At 39.5% G+C, this 21,474-nt stretch overlaps 1 protein-coding gene across 12 annotated transcripts in view; it reads left to right on the top strand.

Moving 5' to 3' along the window:
* Elavl2 (ELAV like RNA binding protein 2) overlaps positions 1-21,474 on the top strand; it is a 149,451-nt gene that overhangs the window by 70,892 nt on the left and 57,085 nt on the right. For 5 of the 12 annotated variants that reach the window (XM_029539877.1, XM_029539876.1, XM_029539878.1 and 2 more), the window contains exon 2: positions 19,220-19,463. In XM_029539877.1, coding sequence (XP_029395737.1) covers positions 19,220-19,463 — 244 coding nt within the window. Of the gene's footprint in view, positions 1-16,398; positions 16,515-19,219; positions 19,464-21,474 lie in introns of all 12 variants that reach the window. The other 7 variants (XM_029539875.1, XM_021199533.2, XM_029539874.1 and 4 more) reach the window with 3 other exon arrangements.

Below are 21,474 nucleotides of genomic sequence, written 5' to 3'. Positions count from 1 at the left end.
ACAGTAAGTTGATCAAAAATAGCATAAGAAAGGGACTCTACATTAGGAGGACTTAATATTGGTAAACTTTATCCAGTTGGAGATGTTCCTCTGTGGAAAGCTAGATCCCTCCTTAGTAGATTAGAAACTTATCTTGAGGGTTAATGGCCATCTTGTTTTAAAAGACAACCATATATGTGTACTGGTATTCAAATAGACATTGAGCACCTCAAGTTATTTTTAGTATATTCTCTACTGTAGTCTTGAGTTCTGTTTTTGAATCTCTCATGCCAGGTTAGTGAACAAATGTAAAATGATTGGAGCATACGAGTATTTAATGCTACTGGTGGTCCTTCCTTTAGTTTACATATGGCCTAGGAAAAAGAGAAAACATGTATGTATTATGCATGCCCTTTTGTAGGAGTAGAGTCTTGCTCTCTAAACTGGAAGCCATACTCTTCATGTAGACTGAATTGAAAACAATTTTTTTCTCTTTAAGGAAGAATTCTGTGGGGAGGGGAGTCAATAGCGTTAAAGTCGTATTCTACAACTTTAAAGATTCCCAGTTGATAGAGAATAATTTAGCATGTCCCTTAAAAACTTCAATTTTGGTGTTTCTCCAGCTTTTTATTTTAGCTTTATCTTTGGCTTTTTAGTCAATGAGACATCGTGAAAATTATACTTTCCTCTTTTCTCTGCCTGGACTTACAGAAACCTTCAATGAAGAAGGGACTCTTGGAGACATCATTGTTATTGCATGGTGGTGGCCTCTTCTCTCTGTTCAGATCTCTATTTCTAGAAAATGGTAAATAATTGAGAGCTATTGTCTTAGGATTTTAAACAAATTGTACTCATATTTGCCAAGTGAATCTAGAGACAGTGTTGTTATGGTGCTTTGAAAACTTATATAGGAGATAACAGCAGATTTTGGGGAGCACAGGAAAATGCATCATCTCCAGTATTGTCCCTTTGTCCTGTTGTACAGCACACAGTCTTTAGGGCTTTGCCTTGGAAGCACCTTGGTTCTGTGGCTTGCCCATTTTGCTGTTTTGAAGTAGGTTTTCATGGAAATCTATTTGAGTAAATTAAAGGCAACAGAAAAAGTATGAATTAAACTTCTTTACACTTCTACTCTGTCTTTAGGTACCCTCTTGTGTATCTTGAAATATAATTTGTGGTATATCATGAACAGCTTTGAACTTGAGACAGGGTCCTACTGTGTAGCACAGATAAGACCTGAAACCCTGAGTTGTCTCCATCAGTCTCCGTAGTGCTGAGGTTATAGCTAGGAGCTACCATGCCCAGTTGGAAGTTTGTTGAATGTTAATTCCAAGGCTTGCAGTATACTGTAAGATGACTGCCAGTTTGTTGTGGAGGGGGAATAGGTGAGGGTCAGATTCCCTACTGCTACCTTCCATACTCGGGATAAAGCATTCTATGCACTCTCTTTTTTTTTTTTTTTTTCCAGTGTTTTGTTACCTCTGAATTTACTTTCTTCTTAATCTCTAGGTATCTCTGTTCTGGAACTTGCTCTGTAGACCTCTACAGAAGAGCAACCTGCCTCTGCCTCTAGATTGCTGGAATTAAAAGCATGTGCCACCACCACACCACTGCCGTGCCCTTAGCCCCTGTCTTAGTTACTATGTTGTTGCTGTGAAGTGACACAATGACTAAGGAAACTTGTAAAAGAGAGCATTTAATTGGGGGCTTGCTTACAGTTTTAGTGATGACTCTGTAACTGGTATGGTTGGTAGCCTGGCAGCAGAAAGACCAGCTGACATGCTGCTAGAGCAATAGCTTAGAGCTGATATCTTACCCACAAGCGTGGCACACACAGAGAGACTTAATTGGGAACCATGTGAGCTTTTGAAACCCCAAAGCCTACCCTCCAGGACACACCTCTGCTAATAGGCCACACCTCCTAGTCCTTCCTAAACGGTTCACCAGACGCGGAAAAAGGATTCAATCTGAGCCCATGGGACCATGCTCATTCAAACCACCACAACTCCTTATGAGAGACATTCCTAATTTGTATGGATAAGGTGGCTTTCTCTTAGAACCCAGGGAAGTATCAGAATGCCAAAGCAGGTCTGATTTTCAAGTGCATTTCGCACATGTTATGGTGATATTAGGATATTAGTAATACAGAATTGGTGCTTCTGCTTTGCTTATTTCATGGAACATTTTGAAGATGAATAGATCTAAAATTAAAAATCCTCAGTTTAGGTAATTATGATATGTGTGAAGTATTTGTATCAATTTACTCTCCCCAGCTCATTTGTTGAAGTATCTCTGTACTGGGACTGTTATACTAGGGGTACCCTTGTTTGCAATTCTCTGGTCGTCTGGACCTGTCTGTCCATCATGAACACTTTAGATCTTTTGCCTCTAGGCTGTCATATTATTTTAATTGGGACCTACATAGCAGGAACAGGCTGACATGGCAGTCTTGGGAAAGCTGCAGAGAACACCTCCCATTCATATAGGGTAGTGATATGTGATAGCTCTAGGGGACTGTTATAGACCCTCCTTGTCTTAGTCAATGTTCTATTGCTGTGAAAAGATACCATGACCAGGTAACTCTTATAAAAGAAAGCACTTAATTGGGGCTGGCTTGCAATTTCAGAAGTTTAGTTCATTATCATCATAGTGAGGAGAATGGCGGCATACAGGCAGAGGTGCTATAGAGATAGCTGAGCCCTCTACATCTGGATTTGAAAGCCTATGTCAAGTGACTCACTTCCTCCAACAAGGCCTTCTGGTGCCTCTCAAGTAGTAACCACTCCCTAATGATCAAGCATTGAAATATATGATCCTATGCAGTCCATTCTTATTCCAACCACTGTACTTCCCTAGACCCAACCTGTGTCGGAATTCTCCTTGTTAGGAATGGGAAGTGGGTGAGAAAGACTGACATCACACCAGTGAGATGGTTCAGTGGGTAAAGGTACTTGTAACTGTTTCTCAAAGTCGTTCTTCCTTGAAGAGTAATGCTTCCCACTCCCCCACCCCCTCCTCCAGCTTTTCCTTGCAGTGTCAATTGCTAATAGTTTCACCACAAACCAAGAAACTATTAGCAATTGACACTGTCTCCAGGTTGGAACTTTTTTCTGGTTTGAGCCAGTGTAGATCTTGTGTATACTGTCAGTCTCTGTGTATTCATATGTGTTATTAGCCTTATTATGTTTGGAAGACATTGTTTCCTTGGAGTCATTCATCACCCGTGGCTTTCTTAACACTTCCTCTTCCACATAAATCTCTGAGCCTTGAGGCATGAGGGGTTTGCTGAGGACATCCAACTTAGAGCTGAGTATGCCAGTCTCTGACTGTCCATTATCAGATGTCAGTCTCTGTGTTCATTACCCTCTACTCCAAGAAGAAGCTTCTCTGATGGTCTATAGGTATAGCTATATGTCATTAGGAGTCATTTATTGTTATATTCCTTTAGCAGAATACTGTACTAGATTTTTCTATAGGACCCATGATCTGTCTAGTTTCAGGCTTTTGGCTTCTTTAGCAATGTCGAGTATGAATTCTATCTGATAGACTGGGCCTTAATCCAATCAAAACTTGTTAATCCCATAACGTTTGTACCACCACTTCTCTTACTGATTATTTCTCTTCCAGTAAAATGCAGAGTACCTTACAACACCACGGATTCTAGTTAGTAGAGGTCAAACTTCTAGTGGGTATCAGCTCAGTTTGCGTTTGATGACCTAAGTGTTGTCGATATAGGGCCTTACTTACCATCAGGTTGTGGAGGGTAACAGGTAGCATGTGATGTTTAGGGTCAGGTATATGGAGCCCCATTTGACCAATGACTCAACAAGGTGTAACTCATTCCTGGCACTGAGATGTATTTCAGTTCTAAATGAAGAAAGCTACGATTTTTTAGTTCCAACAAAGAAAGATAAGGGTCATTGTCGGTAGAACAAAATGGTGTGCTGAGAGGTTCTGCTGAGTCCTGCACAGTGGTGCCTGCAAGCTTGGTCTTCATTTGACTGTGGTGAAATTCTGTCCTTTGTGACCTTTAGTTGAAGTGTTCACCTGTCTTCATTTACTACTCTTGCTTCCATCTCCATGAGCCTTTGTATGTACTCCATATTCTGGTCCTAGTAGTAAGTGTAGAATCACTTTCAGCTGAATTCCAGCACATGCAGTCCCCATGTTTTTGGAGTGAATCCTGGGTATATGCTTAACAAAGATGGGTTTAAGAAGACTGTGTATGTGGGGCAATGGATTTACAAAAATGTTACTTATGCTCCACCAACACTGAATTTTAGTTAGAAGTTGTCAGTCAAAGAGTTCTATCAAAGGAGGAATGTGTCGCTACTGTGTTTACAAAACTGAGAAAACATTTTGAAGTAAGGCTGGAGAAATGGTTCTCTTCAGAAAAATGGTTAGGCTCTTTTTTGTCAAGCCATCTAGATTAAAATAATAGATGATGGTGAGAAATATTCCTTTTAGGATGATTTGGAAGAACTTGCAGACATAATCACTCTAGACTAGCATACATTGGCTAGCATTGGGCCCTTCTGAAAGTCTTGTCAGTGATGAAAGACTGTTTAACACCAAGTGGTTTGCATGTTCAATTTACTGTTCTGCCAGAATTCCTTTAAAGAAATACTTGCTTTACTTAAGACAAAATTATAGTAAGGAGTGACCACTACTCAGAAATCCAATCAGAAAAGGTTCAGCCAGTGCATCTTTGTAATTTCAAACTTTGATAATAAAGCAGAAGTTTATTTAATGTTAACTGCACTGCGGATGCCATGTGCTCTTTCCTGCTATTCTCTAAAGCTTTAAACATCGGGAAGGCAATGTCTCATTTCCTTTTGTTCACATTCACTTCTAAACTCAGTTTAGTTAGAGGTAGTTTCCATAGCAGCAGGTGACTTTGCCCCCCCCCTCTTTTTTTTTTCTCTTGGTGAAACATTTAGCATAGGTCAGCCAGAATGGCTGTAGGTTCTGGAAGCTTTGCTTGTGTTCCTTTAACTTGGGTTTCAAGGCTACTCAGGAATGGGGAACTTGGAATGCTCATGTCTTGTGTACCCACGTTCTGCTCATCTTCGATAGGTGTCTGGTATATCCAATGTGTCAGAGAAATTGTTTTCTGACCTTGATTGCCTCTTCTAATCTTATACATTAGACCTAAGCTAAAGGACAGGGGTACACACTTCACATGTGGTCTTGGTTTTATTTATGCTTTATTTATTTAAGCTTTGTTGAGATCTGCTTATCTTGAATTGTGATGTGGTGACAATGTGACACACATACACCTATATTCTCCTCTCCCACTGCTTACTGAAGCCTGTGTTCTAATTAAACCTAACAGCTAGGTTTTTGGTGGTAATGTTGGCTCAACTAGAAGCTTGAGGTTATACTGAAAGTAATTATATTCTGAAAAGGATATGTGTATGTTAATGGTGGCCCATGGTTGCCTTTCCTATACAGATAACCTAAGACGATTTTACTCATGCAGTTACTTGGGCTTGTGATAGAGAATCTTCCTCTTGGCAAGGAATGCAAGCCCACATGGTTAAATAAGTGAGTGTACACCTGCTGCCTTGATTTGCCTTCATGGCTATTATTCTACTTTGTTAGAATTTTTGTGCTTATGACAAGAAGGCAAAGACATGTAAGGTGCATGCAGGAGGTCTGGATTTCTAGAACACTGGATGGGTATTATTGCCTAGCTCAGTGTTTCTCAGAACTCTTGGTGAAGGCAGTATATCTCCTCTTTGTAGATGGATGTTCCTTTTAGTCAGAAGAAAGGTAGTGAGGATGCTGCAGGTGAAGAGAGGTTGAATAACGGTGGAAAGCAGACTTGCTGGAAGTGAATGGAACTGCTGGGGAATTGCTAGGGTTTATTGTGTGCCATGGGAATGCTGGGCATGTGATAAATAGATAGGTGGCAACTTCCTTGGGGAGGTGAGGCAGCATAGAGTCAGCAAAAGCCTTGCAAAGAGATGGTTGTAGGATGCAGGCTATATGGGGCTTTATGTAGCTCCATGTAGTTTGGAATTGGAAAGTACATTGCAAATGGGGTAAGCATGCAAGCAAAGGAGAATTTCAATGGGCTTCTAACCCTGGTTTCAGATCCCAATGTTTCTGCTTTGTACGCATGTAATGAAATCCTCATTAATAGGTGGGCTAGGTGTGGTACAAGCCTAGAATCCTAACTCTCTGACAGACTGAGGCAGGAGGATCATAAATTCAAGGCCTGCCTCAACTACAGTGTGAGTTTAAGGGCAGACTAGACAACTCAGACCTTGAGACCTTGTCTCAATAAAGTAAGAAAGAAGGCTGAGAATATGGCTCACACAGCACAACACCTGCTTAGCAAGTACCAGGCCTACCTGCCTTCTGTATTCCCCTCATTTGTAAATTGAAGACCACCATATATATATATATATATATATATATATATATATATATGAACTCAGGGACTCATAAATATGCATGAAGATTAAATGAAATCTTTAAATTATTTGGCATAGAATAAGAAGTCAATAAACAATAGCTTTTTTTCTTCTACCTTTCCCTGTTTTAGTCAAAGGATTCATTGAAATCTCCAAAAGGCAGTTATATTAACAACCTCTTTTTGTACCAAAATTATGCAAATTCTGTGGAGGATTCAAGGTGCCTTATTTTTTTTTTAATTAAACATCTCATAACCACAGTTAATACAGGCTTATAAAAACCATGTTTAAATTTAGGTAGGCTTGAATGGAAGAAACATGATGAGGGAACGTGAGTGGCCCTGTGTGATTGCATCCTTTTCCTGATTGAATGGGTCCCCTCCAGCACTACCTGGTGGTATGATCAGTCTAGGTCCTAGAGTCTCTACTTCCCAGCAGAAGATGCTTGCCTCGTCCTGGAAAATCTTATTTGTAAAATAAGCAGAGTGGGTGGTGAATTCTGAGTATTAAAGTTCTAAGAGTCTGAGCAGTACAGGATGAAATACCAAGGTGGGAAGGAGGAAAGCCAAGTGGATTTTTTTAAAAGTAGGGCATGCACTTAAAAACAAAACCAAACAAACAGAAACAAAAAGAAAAAAAGTATTGACTTTACATCTCACTGCCACCCTCCCGGTCCCCCAATCCCACAATCCTTCCTCCCATCCTCCCTCCCCTTCTCTGAGTGGGTAGGGGCTCCCCTACCCACTCCCCCCACCCACCCCCCACCCCCACCCCCAGCTAGGCAATTCTCTCCCACCGAGGCCAGACAAGGCAGCCCTACTAGAAGAACATATCTAGAGACAGACAACAGCTTTTGGGATAACCCCTACTTTAGTTGTTCGGGACCCACATGAAGAGCAAGCTCCACATGTGCTACATATGTGTGGGGAGGCCTAGGTCCAGCCCATGTATGTTCTTTGGTTGGTGGTTCAGTCTCTGACAACCCCAAGGGTCCAGGTGAGTTGACTCTGTTGTTGTTCTTGTGGAGTTCCTATCCCCTCCAGGACTAGCAAGCCTTCCTGTTATTCTTCCTTGAGTCCCCAAGCTCCACCCACTGTTTATCTGTGAATGTAGGCCTCTGTCTGAGTCAGCTGTTGGGTGGAGCCTCTCAGAGAATTACCTTGCTAGCCTCCTGTCTGCATGCATAACAGTATCATTAGTAGTGTCAGGGATTAGTGCTTGGTAGCCCTTGGGAAGGGTCTTAGGATGAACCCGTGATTGGTTGGCAATTCTTTTGAGTCTCTGCTCCATTCCCAGGACTGCATTTCCTGTAGACAGGATAAATTTTGGGTGAAAAGTTTTGTAAGTGGGTTGGTGTCTCTGTTGCTCTATTGGGGTGCTTGCCTGGCTACAGGAGGTGGCCTCTTCAGGTTCCATATCCCCAATGCTGTGAGTCACAGCTAAGATCACCCACATTGATTCTTGGGCCCCTTCCCTTATGCCAGGTCTCTGTCTCATCCTAGAGATGCCCCCTACCTTCTCACCATCCAAACTTCTCCCCCATCAGTTGCAGATTGCCATTCATTCTCTTGGCCATCTGGCCATCTCTCCTGTCCCTCCCTTCAGCAGATCCTGACCCCCCCCCCAGCTCCCCTCCCTATCTCCTCTCCTTTCCAGATCCCTCCTTCCTCTGCCTCTCATGACTATTTTATTCCCCCTTCTAAGTGAGATTCAAGCACTCCTCACTTGTGCCTTCCTTGTGTTTAGCTTCTTCGGGTCTGTGAAGTATAGCATGAATATATATTTTATGGCTTATATCCATTTATAAGTGAGTATATACCATGCATGTTCTTTTGGAACTGTGTTACCTCACTTAGAATAATATTCTCAAGTTCAATGCATTTGCCTGCAAAATTCATGTTGTCTTTATTTTTAATAGCTGAATAATATTCCATATCATGGATGTATCACATTTTCTTTATCCATTCTTCAGTTGAGGGACATCTAGGTTGATTCCAGTTTCTGGCTATTATGAATAAAGCTGCTATGACCATAGGTGAGCAAGTGTGTTTGTGGGATGGTATATGCTCAGGAATGGGATAACTGGGATTTGAGGTAGAACTATTGAAGACATGAACTTTTAAAGTAAGGCAAGTTAAAATAGATAAAGCTGTAATCCAGACGTGAGGCAGTGCTTGGGATACTGACACTGTCTATATTTAAATACAGTATTTAGAGATCCGGGGTTAAAAATTGCGGCAATTGAAGTAAAAATTTCCATCTTTCTTTGTCACAGTTTGTGACTTTGCTAAATGTAGTTTAACATAGTAGCATGTACTTTAGATGTCCAGGATAGGCGATGACACTAATGATTAGGAAAATGTTTTCTGTCCAGTGTTCCCATTTCATATGAGAGCCATCTGAAATTCTGTAGTCTTGTTGCCCATCTAGATGTTAGGAGCTGCAGAAGGGGTTATCCAAGCTTAACCTGAAAGCCTGACAGATTTTTCTATGGTAGCATTTTAAAGAAGCAGTTTTCTTTGTGTCTAATGATAATGATACCAGCCTCATACTCATTAAGCACTTTAGTTTGTAAAGTGCTTTGACATATTTTCTGCTTGATATTTGTACATAACAAAAGCTTTTAAAGAAAGTACCCCCCCCCCATCTTCGGAGAAAATAGATAATTCGAGGGCTAAATGGTTTGAGTCTGGAAAGTTTTTCTTCGGTTCACAGACGTCTCTACCTTCTTTCATTCCTTGTAGTCACCAGGTGATAGCTTGAAAATATGCTTGTGTATATTACACAGGTGATTCTGCACCGTGACTTACACGTTTGTCCCACTGTTCAATTCTAACTCGGGAACTAGCCCTGTGGACTTGTAGTGACCCTGAAGCATGTATTTGGAGTGTTCTTTGCACTACTGATGTGAGCAGGGCTTGGAAGTCAGAGCCCACAGAAGTGGAGTGAGCACAGAGACTTTGCTCTGTAAGAGGGCAGGGGCATTGCCTGGGGGCTGAAGCACCTTGACTTGTTTCCCTCTTAAAAGGGATGTCTGGGTCTGTGTGAGTGGTGGGATTAGCAAGGTGTGCGGAAGAAAAATGTGTTCCTATTGTGTGGTGGTAGTTTAGCTTTAACTCATTCTTTAACATTCTTAGGCAACCAGTCAGCTAGAAATGTCCTTGGGATGCTTCCTCCAAACTCTCCTCTCATTGGAATTAAAAATAACATGTTAATTGATGCAAATTGTTGGAACGTAGTAAATAACTAGGAGTTTAATTACCATAACAAGTCACAGGTGTACCTGGCTGGGCCATTAGAGGAGAGAGCAGGAGAGCTGGATCAAGGGAAATAAAATAACTATCTTGGTGTGACTCTTGTCTTTAAAGATGCCCCAACTTACCTTACTAAATAATTCATATTCACGTGTCTAAATTGAATGCATTTACCCCTTGGAACTTCACACAACCTAAAAGAAAAATGTTACATAGGTAAATTCCAGTAAGAACAAGGGGAGTGGATTATCATGGACAAGACAAAGGGCGGTGTTACTCTGCATTCCCTGATGCCTTAATCTTGATACAGTTTTATGTGTCCTAGTGTATTATCTCTTAAGTTTCTAGTTTCTTCTAAATCCTACAGATTAGCAATCTTGCAGCATTATGAAGAAAATATACATACCTTGTTGTATCAGCTGACATTTCAGATGCCTATTTATTTATTTACTTATTTATTTATCTTTTTTTGTTTTTTTCCGAGACAGGGTTTCTCTGTGTAGCCCTGGATGTCCTGGAACTCACTCTGTAGACCAGGCTGGTCTCCTGCCTCTACCTCCAGAGTGCTGGGATTAAAGGCGTGTGCCACCACTGCCCAGCTAGATGTCTTTATTTTTATATAAAATGCTTAGGGTTAAACACTAACTATAGCATTTGAGATCTTTTTCTTTTTCTTTTTTTCTTTTTGTGTCCTTTTAAATGACAGTGAAGAGTAAAATGTTACCCTAAGTGGCCATATGGAGGATTGTGGCCCTTTATAACAGTTGTGAGTTAAGAAGTGGTATTTCCGTCCATAAGCCTTCCCTGTCTTTTATATTCCCTTTGAAATTAAGCATTCCTCCTGTTCTGGATCTTAAATATGACAGAATATTTTAGTTCCTCTATCATACAGAGGAACCATGTTTTTAACCTACCTTATGAAAACACTCAACTACTGGGATTAATTTGAGGATTTCCAATCAGCCTTTCACAAAGTGTTCTACCCTGAGGGAGTTCCTGATAGCTGTGATTTCTGTAGAAGAATGTGAAGTTAATCCAATTTCTGTGCTGATTACTATGTGAGCTGCCTTAATTTAGCAGTTCACATCTATCTGCCTGTATGAAACAACCCTGCTACAGAAACAGAAGGCGTAATTGACTCGATTCTCACTATACTCCTGTTCCCTTTTAGGTTCTACAGCCAAATAATGCCTTGGAAATTAATTAGGCCCACTGAGGCTGGGATGAAAGAATGGGGTGGCGATGATTCATCACCAGAAGTTAATGGTTTAGTATATTCCATGCTCTAACCCAGATATAGTCAACCCACAGGCCCATTTCACTGTTCTACAGTAGGACAAATGGCCCCATTGAAGGGGAGTGTACTCTCACTTCACATTTACTAAATGGTGTTTGTAATTTTAAAACTTTTTTGGGGAAACAGATTTTTCTTGTTTTTGAGTGATTTAGATGGATTCGTAATACAAACCAACTTTCATTCGTTTGTTCCTTTGTTGCTTTGAGACAGGGTTTCCCTTCCCTGTGTAACCTTCGCTGTCCTAGAACTAGCTCTGTAGACCAGACTGGCCTCAAACTCACAGAAAACTTCCTGCTTCCCCCCCCCCCCCCCCAGTACTGGGATAAAATCCACACACCGTCATGCCAGAGGTGGTGATTGTGATACTTTAGGACCAGATCCCAGCCGGGCGTGGTGGTGCACACCTTTAATCCCAGCACTTGGGAGGCAGAGGCAGGCAGATTTCTGAGTTCGAGGCCAGCCTGGTCTACAAAGTGAGTTCCAGGACAGCCAGGGCTACACAGAGAAACCCTGTCTCAAAAACAAAAAAAAAAAAGAAAAAAAAAAAAAAAAAAAAGACCAGATCCCATGAAGTAGCCTAGGCTGGCTTTGAACTCAGCCATACATGAGGGCTGGGATTGCAGGCATGGAAAACCTGTTGCATGACTTTAGCTAAGCCTGTAAAATTAAATGATGGTTGAGTTTTTGTTTTTTTGTTTTTTTGGTTTTTTTTTGTTGTTGTTGTTTTTGTTTTTTCGAGACAGGGTTTCATTTCAAAGCATGCTTTCTCTATATGTGTTCTTTCTGGTTCTGCTTTCTACATCTTCTGTTGCATGCATGCACCCTGGTACTTCTCTTCTTGCAGTCTAAAACTTCCTATAGACCCTAGGAGGTGCATGCAGATGTCTGTTGAATGGATGAGCAGGAAGGGAAGGGCGAGCAAGTCTTTTTAATTTATTTTCCAACTGACTAATATGATTGGCTGTAATAAGCACAGAACAAAGGGATGAATTTGGGGCCCTGCACTCACCTTCATCCACAAAGCTCAAAGCCTTTAATCCTGCCAGCTCTGAAACTCCAAACCTACAGATGCATCAAAAGAGACAAGACTTGTGTGTAGAAGCTGTAACGGGCCAATAGCTGCTAAAGAAAGTTTCTTGTTGTATTCCTGCAGTGGGTTGGTCCATTTCTAACTTCAAGGACAAATATCTGAGTCTGAGGTTGAACAATTCATGGAGCCCATGAGGTAAAGTGGTAATAAGGTTGACTTGACAGGAGTTTTATGATCCAGGGGTTTCTATGAAGCTTAAAGACCAATTATTGTGTAGGACCTATGAAACAGTTTTAAAGAGAACGCACCAACTTCATCCTCGTAACTCATGGGTTGTCTCTTGATTTCAAAGCTTGGTGGAATATTCTCTTGTTTGAAAAAAAAAAACAAAAAAAAAAAAAACAAACCAGAAATGTCTCATGAAGCTGTCCTCATCAAGGAGTTCAGTGGGAACAGCAAAGTATTAACTGCAGCAGTGGTGACCCCACAGACATGTGATTTCCTCTGTCCTCATGCTGCTTTCTCTGCTCCCCTAGTCCATGCAGTCTCTTAGAGTGAGTTCACTAAAGGAAGAAGTTGTCTGATGAGGATTCCATTTCCCCCAACTCTATTTTTTAAACTTTAAAGCTAGGTGTCTTCCTTCTATCTTGTAACTTAAACTTGGTGTTTAGAAGAAGTCTTGCTGTACAGAGGGAGGACATCACCAGGGTTCTGCCCTGGTGATGTACACCTAGCCCCAATGAGTGTGAAGTCCAAGGTCATTGTACCCAAACTGGATATTTTAGTCTGAGAGAGACGCTTGCCCTTGCCTTTAGCCATGATTCTTTTTTAGAGACATCATTTGTATTTGCCTAGCCTTCCTAGCCCGTATCAAGTTAAAACCATTTAAGACCTGTAACTTAAGAATAATGGATTTCTGAATTCCTTTGTATCAAAATTTATTTTCTGTTGGCTTGGCTTTCTGTTCTCCTGGCTTTTGACCATTTTGCTAAGTGATCCCTAAATCCCACGTGGTGTATCTTCATAACTGTACTGAACAGAGGCATGGAACCTACCTGTGCCATATTTCAAAATTTGTTTTGACTTTTGAGTTTTTATAGTTGGCAAACTGTTCTTGATGTAGAGATCACACACCTGTTCATTTCAGAGATAAATGGTTTCCTTTGCTAAGACCTGTAATACCAATGTGTATTTCAGGGAGTGAAGGTAACTAACTGATGGAATGCTCCCAAAATGGAAAGTATTCTTTCATTGATATGTTTGTTGTGAAATATTTGAGGCGGGGCAGAAAAACAAACTGTTGCATTTACATATATGGTGTGATTCACCCTTTCAATCCCTATACTCTGAAGAAACTGCTCTTGTTGTTCCCTGGTACAGATCTTTCAAAGGGAGACCATCAGCAAAGCAAGAGAGTAGGGCACTGGACTTGTTTGAGGGACAAAGAAGGCTCAGATGGCAAAGCTGGTAATACTAAAGGATGTAGGGTGCTCAGTGTCTGTAGTACACCTAGTGTTTGATGTGATAGGTAGCAGGTGGCTGTTGATGGTTCAGGAAAAGCTCCCTGGAAAAGTTAATGTGATTTAAGATGAGGAAGGACCATTGGAGAGGCTGTAAGTCTGAGAGTCCCTATCAGTTTTAATTAATTCCCCAACCCCTTAATACAGTGGTAGTTTTCATACTCCCAGGCTTAACTCATGATAGACCAGTGTGATACCACTGAACCAGATTGCCAGCCTGGGGACTGGTATGAAGTTGGTAAACACAGTAGAGGAGCAGAATGTTGGGCAGTATGAACCAGCCTTACTAGGAGCTCTGGAATGATCATCTCAGCACACTGCTATGACTCTGGCTTGTATAGGTCTGGTTTCTATATCTGATGTTATTACTTAAGCTTAGGAATCCATTCTCCTAGGTCACTCATAACACCAGGTGAATTTAACAGGAGAATTCTCAAGATATTTTAAAAGTGTTTTTTTGACTAGAGTCTGTCTTAGATGGTGGCTCTCTGGAAGAGGTTTTAAAATAGCAAAGATTATCTTAGTTTACATAATGTTTTTGCTGTTGTTTTGTTTTTAAACTATGGAGATTAAGAAATGGAGACTTTTCATGTTTTTATACGTAGTTGGGAAACTGCTGGGCCAGTTTGACTTCTCATATTCTTACTGTTGCCAGCTATGAGAAACACAGTGCTAGTTTTGATCTCAGAATTCCACCAGTGTTAAGAACATGTAGATGCAGAAGTACATAGTAATGTTTGCAGGAAGTACACATAATTAAAAGAAAAAAAGGGAGGAAAAGAATGAAACATGGAAAGCTTTAGTGTGTGTTATAGCTAAATTATACAACCATGAAAAGAAAAAGCTACCTTCCTCGCTTGCCCTGTGAGGCCCATGCTCCATCAAACGGTTCCTCACCATTATCTCTTGTAGCTCAATGCAAGTATAGAATATTCTAGATTGATTTATGAAAGTGCCTTTTCATAAGTTATTGTGCTGAGAATAACAGGATGAAAAGCAGTCTGAATTGGCACAATTGATGTCTAAATTAAGAGATGAACATATATGAAACTTTTTTTTAAGCCTTAAAATTAATGGCTCTGTTTCACTGCAATACAGCTTTTTCTCCTTTCCAAACAGCCTCAGAGCCAGTAGTCTATAAATAGTGCACAGCCGGATTGTCTGTGGTAGATTGAGTGGTGCAGAATCACCTGTCCTTAAGTGAAGGGGAAGTAGCTTTACATTTTTAGTAACTGAATTGTTGGCCAGCATAAAGGTAAGGGCCATGTGAGCAACTTATTTATAACTTCCCATAAAGGTGTGTGTCTGCCTCAAGCGGAGAGACTGTCTGGCTCTGGGAATGTAAAAGTGCAGTGGAATCACTTTCCATCAGTGGCCTTCTCAGCTTAGTTGCTTCAGTTGAGACGGTTCACATCTCTGGGGCTTGCAGAGGAGGGGTGTCAGTAGATCAGCTCATTAGTGTCTCTCTCCTATGGAATATAGGAGATGAGGCCATTAAATCATTTTAGCCATGGTTTTAGGTAGTGTTTGGATATTAACTCCTGGATGTACCCTGGACATACATTTTGGCTTGGTTTTATTTAACCTGTTGGGTGTGGTTGGTCTGCTCCACAGTTGGGCTCTTGTCAAACTATTTCATGGCTATAAACAAAGCACTTTCCTCTATCTCAGGTTAAGTGTAACTGTACTATATGAACTGTACAATGAAAGACAGCAGGGTTAGATTAAATTCTCTGGCTAAGGTGGGAGAAAGAAGAACAGCAAGCCATTTGCAAGCATCCACTGAGCCACCTTTAAATCCTTTCATAGATGCCAGAGTCCACTCTGTGACCACATTTCATGTGAATCCTGTGCAGTCAGGCTTTTCACTCGAAAGCTGAAACTTGCAATTCCTAAACTATAAGGAGATAGTTTCCTCAGCCTTGTTTGTTATTTATTTCTGAGCCTGAGTTTTCCTATTGCTATGTTTATCATTTTAAACATATGGGTATATAGCTAAAAAGTAAACTTTGGATTTTGGGCCACTATCAGAGCTCTGTTTGTTTAGTTTACAAGCAAGCTGAATGAAATAAAGGATAAATGGCCTATTAATGCTATTGGAGGCCTCATGGCAGGAGTAATTTTAAAGTACGCTGGGTTCACAATTATAAAAATGCTCACTTGATATCATTCGGGGACAAAGCTGACATCCTATACATTCATCACTCAAATAAATAAATAAATAAATCCTATTTATTGCTCTAATTATTTCAATGGAAAGATATTGGTTTACTGCCTCTTGGTATATGTGAACAGTTCTGGGTGAAACTGGTTGAGACTAGTGTGACTGTAGTGGCAGAATACCCTCAGGGGGACTCGATTCCCTTTTAATTTGAAGTCCCAGAATTAAGGATCATTTGCAGTATAATGTAACAGTGTGGGCAAATACAGCTTCGCTTAATGTCCCTTTGATATTTAGGAGAGAGAGTGCTTTTATGCAAAGCAATCACTTTATGAATCGCTTGACTGCTTTTCTCACTAAAATTTCATTCACATTTCCTCTCTTCTCCCACATCCACGATAGGACTGCATGTAGTACTTTCATTTCATTTATTTATTTATTTTTATTATTTTTGAAACTGAATTTCAAGTAGTTTTTAAAGGTAGATACCAAGACAAGTAGGTAGTACTGTTTTAAAATCAGACTTTAATTACAAATACTTAACATTTATGCAAGAAAACTACATGTTAAAATAAATTTGGAAAGATTAGATTGGAATTGCCTCAAATTCAATTAAGCCCCACTGCATGGACGTGCTGGGAAGATGAAGACAATCACTGTAAATTTGTGCAAGCTGACATGTTGCATTACCTTGCTCTACTCTAACGTATGGTACTTTTTGTGTCCATATTGCAGACGGCAACTCCAAACTAACATGGCAGTCAGACTGTGTGATGTGGCTTCTCTGCTTAGAAGCGGTTCGTGGGCAGCAGAGCCTTGGACCGGGGTCTGTGGGATTTTTCTTAAATTCTGTAGGCTACTTTTTTTTAGCATGTTGCAGAAGTGCCGAGGCCATACCAAACACTTGAATCTTTAATTTGGCATACTAATCATTCTTACGTACTATGGTATGGCCATCATTAAGTATTAAAAGCACATTGCAATTTTAACTGTGGTGGTATATATAGATCAGAACCGTGCTGTTATATGTAACTGAAATAATTGAAATTAGGATTTTAGTGCAGACTCAAAAGAATGACAAGCTTTTTTTTAAAAAAAACAAAAACAAAAACAAAAGTTTTGGTATGGTCTGAATACTAAGTTACCGTAATTCTTTACATTCTGTTTACTATGTATTTTTTTGGTTACTACATTTTGAAGTTATTTACAATTCCTGATTCTAAAAAAATTTTTGAAATTGTAAATCTGGCTGAAAACTATTTGCCCAGTAACTGTTGAAAGACTGTGCATTCTGTGAACAGTTGTGTTGAGCCTATCAATGGAATATGCATTATTTGGAAAATATAGCACATTAGTATCATTTTATTCAGAGCAGATGGTCCTATAGCTGAAAGATGCTGTGATTTTTTTTTTTTTTTTTTTTTTTTTCAGTGCACACAGCCTACTGCAGCTGTTCACTTGAATGTTGGCTTAGGAGCTCATTCTTGCCACCTGAACATGGAAATAAATGTGCAATTAAGTGAGAGTGTTTGTTGTCCTTACTACACCCTGCTAATTTCAGTCAATGAACGCTTATATTTCACACGCCATCCCAGTGAGCTCTAGACGGAACCTCACATTTGGGGTTCTTGGACTTTGTGTTCATCCCCTTACTTTTGCACACTGGATGGCTTACTTTAATAGGCCTTGGCCGCTTTCTCTCCTAGTACATTGTTTTTACAGTTGCTGAGTAGAGGTAGCCCTATGAGAGTTTTGTTGAGAAGAGTAATTCACAACCAATCCACAAACTGGAACAGTCAGACTTTTACCAGATTTTCAAATAATGTCCATTATAATATATTTTGATTTTTTTTTCTCATACAGAAGTCCAAAGATTTATTAATTATTCTTTAAGTATTCACTGAGAATACTTACCCAAGAAAAGTAGTTTAAATCTTGGGGTGGTGGTGGTGGGGGTTCGTTTCTTTGGAAAAGAAATGAAGCTATCGAAAGGTTACAGGTTGACTATTTCCTAACTCCTCTGGCTTGAGTCCATTTTTATCCTGATTATACTGATTCTTGTCCCTCACCAGTCTGGATCTGGTCAGTTGGCCGGTCTGTCTGGTGCTGCTTTCTTATGTAAACTTCTCTTGGCAATTGAGATTTTGTATCCATAGATGTACACTTTTATTTTTTCTTAGGCAGTTTGCTTTTTAAAAGACATTTTCCCCATTCACCTATAATCAGCCCCTTTTCCCCTCTACTTTGCTTTTTTCTTTTATCAAATTCTTTGCCTTTCCTACATTAAAGCCTCCTAAAGCTAGCAGGCCATCAGTCTGAGTTGTCAGGGTGGAGCAGTTCTTTGGGGAGCTGAGAGGTATATTGGACGAGACAGAGTGTAATCTTTCACTGATGCTTTGATTTTTGGATTCCCCCATAGTCTTGGCTGTCCAAAGTTGGATGGTTATTGGAAAACACTTGGAGAGTGTGGGGCTGTGGTTCGTAACTCTTTTGTTCAAAGCCCATCAAATTACTTTTAGGAAACTACATCCAAAATTGTATAATACATGATTTTTAGAGTAGTTGGAACTGTTTGAGGCAATTTTCCCCAACTCGGCTGTTTATCTTTTGTTTGGTTTATGGACACCTTACTACTTGTGCTTTCTATAGCCTTGGGCTGGCCTATTTGGAGAAGTTGTGTGTTTATATTGTTGTTTTTATGAACTGGATATGCATTTTTTGGTCTTGTGTTCTTAAAATTAGAGTCAAGGCAAAAATATTATCCTGAATTATTGTTTGTGGATGCTGTTTGGTGCTATGGATCAAGTATTTGTTGGTGGTCATCAGCTGCAAATTGACAAAATGGTTAAACAGAGTCTACAAATGTAGACAGAATATTCATAGTCTTACTCCCACGTTAACCTACCCTTTCACTTCTGAACATATAACATCTATTTTTTAATTTCTTACCAATGATAGCGGTACAAAATAATGTTAATCAAAAACATTTCAGTATGTAACCAAAACAGTACATGTTGACAAATTTTTAATTTTGAAAGTACTTTTGCTCCTTTGCTCCTTGGTTTTGTTAACAGATGCCTGTCAGTCTTAGATAATTGACTCTTATGAACTGAAGAATCTTCTTCAGAATTACTATATCACTTTTGTTTGTTTGCTTGTTTATTTTGGCAGCATGTTAAGCATTTTTATTTTCTAGAATAATTTTTAGTCAGGACACAGTTCTGTGCCCTTTGGTATTAAATCACTTCCTCTGTGGATACTACAGGTAAGTGAGGGTATATGAATATACTCAGGATATGATTCTAGAAAATGTTGCAACATTTAAATTGTGCTTATGTGCATGTATGGAATATGTATGTAGAAATATAATTGTAGCCTTATGTTGAATAGCTTAATATGAAATACAATTAGCGTAGGTGTTGCACTTTTTGTTGAAGCTTTATTATAATCTCAGCAGAATGACTTGTGTTTAGTGACAAGTGTTTAACTCTTGGGTGGAATCTCTAATAGGTTGTGAAATATGAATTCTGACATTTCTTATTTTCTCTGTTTTTAGCAGGTAATTGCTGCCATGGAAACACAACTGTCTAATGGGCCAACTTGCAATAACACAGCCAATGGTCCAACTACTGTAAACAACAACTGCTCCTCACCAGTTGACTCTGGGAACACAGAGGACAGCAAGACCAACCTAATAGTCAACTACCTTCCTCAGAACATGACACAGGAAGAACTAAAGAGTCTTTTTGGGAGCATTGGCGAGATAGAGTCCTGTAAGCTTGTAAGAGACAAAATAACAGGTATGCAATTTTATGTAGATGCTTGACATTTAAAGGACCATGGGTCAGAGTATGAGAAAATGCTTTGGGAGGCTGTATCTGATTTTTTAAATTATTTTTTTACTGTTGTCTAAAGACCGGATCTCACTCTGTACTGCAGGTTGGCCTGCAGCTCACCATGTAGTCAGGCTGGTTTTGAATTCATGACAGTCCCATATCAGCGTACTGAGACTGCAAGTGTGAGCTACCATGCCTAGATGTATTTTAACTGAACATTGAATTTATTCTGAGATGTGTGTGACAGCGACTTTCAGTTTAACCTTTGTTTTGTCAGTACCCCTGAGCTTGCATAACTGAACATTTCAACAATGAACAATAAGGAGAATATTTTGCTCTAGAAAGGGGAGGGGGTACCTTAAAATAAAATTTCTCCCATTAAGTCACTTTGGTCCTTTTGCTTATAGTATGTATGATAAAATACTGGCTAATGTTTTCAGTTATAAATAATTGCAGTGATAGAATTAGAGAATAATGGGAGTTTGTGCTCTGTTTCTTAACAAGGAAAGAGGATGTAGCATGTGAGCATCCTTTTTACTACAGAGATAAAGAGGAAAAGATGGAAAGTTGGGCCTAAGTAACTCCCCATTTGCTGAATTTGAGTAATAGGTAGTTAAAAAATAATTTTAGTATACCTTTAAAAAATCTGAGTAAGTTCTCTTTTAAGCCCAAATCTGTTTAAGGAGCATGTTCTTGGAATAGTAGTTAAGGGTTCCTTCTGGAATTGTTTTAAAATACTAAAACTATATGACATTAAGTGTAGATAGACCCCATGGGTCTTTCATGTGAACTTTGTCGGTTCATACAACTACTTTACACGGTCTATGAACAAGCAAATCATACTAAGTTTTGAAGTGACTGAAATTTCCTTAAAAGTGGTATGAAGGGTTGGGCCAGGCATTTGATTGGGTAACTGGTCATGTGACCATGAATAAGTTAGTTCCTGGCTTCAGCTCTAGTTAATTGACAGTAAGAGCAGAGATCATACTGGGAACATTTAGGACTTCCATCTAGGTGATACTTTGAGCAGCTCTGTAATCGAAGCTCAGAGTCTCATTTTTTTTTTTTTTTTTTCGAGATCTCTAAGTGCCTGGAGCCAATGTCTATAGTTGAGCCCCATTGTTCTGTTCCCTGAAGCTACAGACTGAAGACCACAGACAGGTTATCCATTCATATAAGATTAAAAAGAAACCCATTGTCTCCAAGACATAGTGAATAATCCTGTCTTTAACTAATTGTGTTGCTTCTGTGTTCATTATCTTATCAGAATTCTTCCATTGTTGAGAACTCATACTCAAATGTATTAAATTTCCTTTCATCTTGTGTGTGTGTTTGTGTGTGCATGTGTGTGCGTGTTTCGAGGGATGAAGAATGGTGATTGAACCAAACTCTTCATTCATGCTATGGCAAGGTTCTATCACTGAGCTGTATTCCTGGCTGCTTTTAGGTTTCCTTTACAAACAGAGGACTGACTGCCAGTATATTAATTTAATAGAGAGGTTTTGAAAAGTTGGGCAAGGTAGAAAACAATTCTGTCCCCTATACTGGATTTTATCTTTAATTTTTTAGTACAAATTTTTTTTCACATGTATTTTTTTAGGCTATTTGAAGTAAGTAATGAAGTGTGATAAATGGCATGCAGACTGTAACATCAGTTTCTGTGATTTCTTGTTCAGTTGCTCGGTGGCAACCCTACCAATAGAGGATGAAGTTGCTTGACTAGTCTGTAAAAAAGTCACATTTCTTTTTTATGAAACTGGGAGTGGTTAAGTGAAAACATTAAAAAGCTTATCCATCTTTCATGTTAGACATTTACCACAGAAATCATCTTAGGGAATTTTCTGTATCTTATCCCTGGGTAGATATCAACTGGAATGATCTTATTTTTTCATAAACCCATTACAGGGCTGTTATGAGGCATAATAGGGTAAATTTGAGTTCTCAGTCTTTGTATCTATGGGCTCTTTGACTTCAG

The sequence above is a fragment of the Mus pahari genome, chromosome 6 (genome assembly GCF_900095145.1).
Source record: "Mus pahari chromosome 6, PAHARI_EIJ_v1.1, whole genome shotgun sequence".
Classification (NCBI taxonomy): Eukaryota; Metazoa; Chordata; class Mammalia; order Rodentia; family Muridae; genus Mus; species Mus pahari.
The sequence above is the reverse complement of the archived record's forward strand: the minus strand, read 5'-3'. Positions and strand labels throughout refer to the sequence as shown.